Source organism: Poecilia reticulata, linkage group LG19 (genome assembly GCF_000633615.1).
Source record: "Poecilia reticulata strain Guanapo linkage group LG19, Guppy_female_1.0+MT, whole genome shotgun sequence".
Classification (NCBI taxonomy): Eukaryota; Metazoa; Chordata; class Actinopteri; order Cyprinodontiformes; family Poeciliidae; genus Poecilia; species Poecilia reticulata.
The window spans coordinates 28,318,908-28,323,358 of record NC_024349.1 but is presented as its reverse complement, the minus strand read 5'-3'; the positions used below and the strand labels follow the sequence as shown (position 1 = coordinate 28,323,358).

The following is a 4,451-nucleotide window of genomic DNA, read 5'->3' as shown; positions in this document are numbered from 1 at the left end:
GTGTGTGTGTGTGTGTGTGTGTGTGTGTGTGTGTGTGTTAGAGAGAGAGAGCGAGAGAGAGAGACAGAGAGAGAGCACCTCTATCAAACACACCTCCAGCAGCTGCATGAACCATGCCAACTTTGCAGCCAACAGACGCCAGAAAGTCTGACCTGCATTCAGGACTGTGACTGTTACACACTTCCAGCCCTTTTCGGGGTGTGTTGGCAGGGCAACGACCGGGGCCAGGTCCTGCACAGCCCTGCATCATGACTGCAGGGCTCATCTTTGTTCTCCACCCGTAATGCTGACATAATTACAAGCCTTAAAAAAAAAAATCCTCCTTACCTCAGTGTCTCTGTCCCAACACCTCCTCTGCACGCTGTTTGGCTGTCACAGTCTGGTTCCTGTGCTTTCAGATGTCGAAGACGCCTCAGGATAGCCACCATAGTCTTCCCAGTCTTCAAAGAGTTCTATTTTGCTTTTAATGCATGTGTTTGAAATGGAATTTCAGCTCACAGTGTTCCGCTGAACAAAACGTGATGCAGAGACTAGTTTGTACCAGTGTATTCCCGCTGTTCCCACAGCCACGGGTTTGGGTTACATCTACAAGGCCTCATATGGATGAAGTCATATGAGGCCACAATCATCTCCCCCCTTCCCTTTAAGTTGGCTAAATTTTTTTACAGTGATAATAATTTGTGGCTTTGTTCTGTCTTAAACGCTTGGAAACGGTTCAACCGCCCCCTCCTCTTCTTGGGAGGACCGTTGTTTAATGCCATGGGGTTCCCAGTAGCAGCACACAGGGTAGGACATGACCAAAATGACGGGGTTGGACAGCGGCTCGGCGCTGCCGCTCAACCCACCAAAGTTCTGTTAGTAATTTCGCTGCAGCACACATCGTAGGCCGAGTAATTTATTTTAGAGTAGAGGAGGTATCTGAATAAGCCGGGACACGATGTGACGGTGCGTCTAGACGCTGTGGGGGAATTTTACTCCACCTGTGGATTTGTTCAGCCATCCAAAGAGTGTAAATCCGGGTTGAGAGGTGGACACAGGGGCATTCTTCACTGCTGCGACTGCAGTTTCCTCTCTACCTCTGCTAATAGTAACTAATGAGTTATATGGGTCATATTGGTTTTATTAAAAGGAGACGTTTGCACTTTTGGATAGTTCTGTTCCTGCTGTCTTAAGACTTGATCATAGATTTGAAGATGACTTTCTGCAAACTCAGCATATTAATAGTGAAACAAGGCAATACTGGAACTTGAAGCATCAGTACAAATGAATGTTGCTGCTTCTGATTTACTGAAGGTCAGTGGTGGTGTACCACAGGGATCTGTGCTAGCCACCATATATATTTTTTGTATTACAAATGACATGCAATGCATCAAAGAGTCATAAACTATTAGCCTTATTTGCATGTTATTTAATATTTTTTTCTGCCTGTGTACATTCATCTGATAGCTTCAAAAAAATAACTAACAAAATGACTGCAAATAAATTTTTGTAATATTTAGCAATAGGCAATAATAACGCAAAATTGAAAGAGTGTATGAAAGCAAATATTTTGGAAGGAAAACAGAAAAAATAAATAATGTTTAAAGTAGAACAAACAAAAGCACTAACAATAATAACACAAAAAATTCATTTTATAGCAAAAAACCTTATACATTGTAAATGGCTAATACTGATCTAATGCGTGTACACATTAAGTAGAAACTATAATAACTACAAATGGTTTAGATTACTCTGATGCAATGAATTAAGTACACACAATTTTATGAATTCTATTATTTAGTGGAATTTAATGCCGGACTTGTAATGTAACAAAGAAAAGCATACAGTAAAAACCCTCTGAACAATATTCAAAAAATGTTTCAATTTAAACAAAATGTCAATTTAAATATTTTCCTTTAAGGAAAATATTTTTAATTGATATAGATTTGTTCTGGAGATAAATGTGTGAAATAACTGATACAGAATTAATTGAGTTGTAGATTTGAAAAGACATGGAAGAAAAAGCAGAAGGTGTCCTGATAAATCTGTTCTCTCATTTCTGCTGTGTGTTGGTGTAATGAGTCTGAGCTTCAGTCTGTATGTGACGTAAGTTTGCTTTTTGACGTAAGTTTGTGACGTAAGTTTGCTTTTTAACTTTCATTTAATTAAAAATATTCATATTCCTCAAAAATAGAGTGCCATATTATCTGGCCATGTTTTGTACTGACATAAACCTTTTAGGTTGCACAAATAAAATGATGATGAAAATAAAATACTGTAGACTAAAGATGATATTTTATTTGCAATTTGAAGAGTTTTTTTTTATAAAATTCAAAACTGATGATTAAATACCTTAATAAATGTATTATTTATTTATTTTTACTTTTGGGTGGAAATTCATGTCAATGTGTTATTACACTTCTCCATGAGAGAATATGGATTTTCCTTTAAAATTTGCCGAATTTTATTTTTGTTTTATTTATTTGATGTGTGTTCGTCAGTCCTCCCGGAGCGCTGTGTGTTTAACCCGGGACCGATACATGTATTCGCTGATCATTGGGAGGAGGTGTTCCCTGGCTGGATCCCATATTAATGAAGTTAATGGTGCAGCTCCGGTGACAGCCGACTGCTGCAGACCAATCAGAGCGCTCTGTGATGGAAGGCTGCGTGTTTGAGGCTCTGCACGCACGATCGGTTTGAACAACCATGTCAGCTCCTCTTCTGACCTAAACCCGGGACACCTTTCGCTTTTCATCTGCTTCTACCTCCCGGAGACACCTGCCAAAACAACATGCCCGGCGCGACTCCGTCCTGCGTGGATGTTTGCCTCTCGAACGGCGCGTTGGATTCAAGCGGGGAATTGCTCCAGTTTTCTTTTGCTTTCTGACAGAAACTCATGAATTCCTCCTCAGAGCGGCAGCTTTATGGACTCGCGCATTAGCTAAATGATGTCTATGGGTTTCATGCCCGACAGTGTGAACGGCTCCGATCCCTCCAAGTCGGCCTTTCTGGAGTTCGGCCACGGACACCCGGCGCACCAGCAGCACTCCCCGGGACTCTCACACATTTACCCCGTGCATGGCCTCCACGCTGCGGGACATTCTCAGCACGAAGGTCCCTTTCCTGGCAACGCGTCCTATGGCCCCCCGCTGGGATACGCCTACCCGGGCACGGTGAACGCTCACCCGCCATCCGCGTACATGACCCCCTACCAGCACAGCAGCCACAGCAGCGGCGGCCTGAGCCACAGCAGATTAGAGAGGACAGGTATGAGAGAGAAACTGCAAAAAAAAAAAAGAAAAATCAGTGCCAAGGTGTAACTGCGCACTTGGGGCGCCTTGATTTAATAATATACGATATAAAACTATATCGTATATAAACGTATAAATATATACGATATAATTTTATATAAAACCTTCTGTTTTTGTGTTTGAATAAAACGGCTGCGGGTCGCCTGTGACCTCTCCGGCCTGCAGCCATGCATTAAGGCCCGTCAGTCAAAAGTTCAAAATGTGTCTAATAAAACTTTATTGTTTTTTTATTTTGTTTTGGGTTTTTATTACGAATTATCTTTATTTTGTTTTTCGTTTTTTTTTTTTTTTCTTCTGTGGTCTCTTTTAGATCCCAACAAATCCGGGATGACTGAGAGCAGGGACGTCCGTCTGGTGAACGGCAAGGGGAAAAAGATGCGGAAACCTCGGACCATCTACTCCAGCCTGCAGCTGCAGGCTCTGCACCAGCGCTTCCAGCAGACCCAGTATCTGGCTCTGCCCGAGCGCGCAGATCTGGCTGCCAAACTGGGCCTCACGCAGACTCAGGTGGGTTGTCCGCTCCTCCGCCGATCTTCACTGATCTACGTCCACATATCAATAAGTAAGCCAAGAGTTTGCGAGGGGATCCAGTTAGTTGCAGTGATATTCATTTTCCAGCCAGAGTTTTCCGGCTGAGTTGTTTCACTGTGTTATCTGATCAGGCGTGTGCAGCTATGTGGCTTTGAACAATAATGTAGAGCTCTGCTAACTGAAGAAAGGAAAACATTTTTATTCAGCAGTATTATCAGGGATCATGGAACAAACCTGATCCTCGATCCTTTAATGCAGCTCTCATCTGCTGGGCTTAATTTGCTGCTTGCTTTTCCCTTTGTTAGACATGCGGGCCTCCGCACGCGCAAATCCCCCAAATGAATAATAAATACCAAATTTAGTCATAGTCAAAAAATGTATTTATTTATTTATTCATTGACTTTATTATTATTATTATTATTATTATTATTATTATTATTATTATTATTATTATTATTATTTATTTTGGAAGGCATTTGGGGGGGTTTAATTGGTTTGTAGGTGCCAGTCTCGTGCATGCGCGTGGGTTCTCACGTGTTCCCATAAAACAGCAGGTGCAGTGTCAACTAATCATCTTCAGGTGTGCTCGCACTTTTTATTTGGCGATCAGCTTTCAACAGAAAAGAGGAA

At 41.9% G+C, this 4,451-nt stretch overlaps 1 protein-coding gene across 1 annotated transcript in view; it reads left to right on the top strand.

Moving 5' to 3' along the window:
* Positions 1-2,304: 2,304 nt before the first annotated feature.
* Positions 2,305-4,451, top strand: part of dlx4b (distal-less homeobox 4b) — a 5,202-nt gene continuing 3,055 nt past the window's right edge. The window contains exons 1-2 of the mRNA XM_008438134.2: positions 2,305-3,246; positions 3,601-3,797. Of these exons, the coding sequence (XP_008436356.1) occupies positions 2,925-3,246; positions 3,601-3,797 (519 nt within the window). The 5' untranslated portion in view covers positions 2,305-2,924. The remainder of the gene's footprint in view (positions 3,247-3,600; positions 3,798-4,451) is intronic.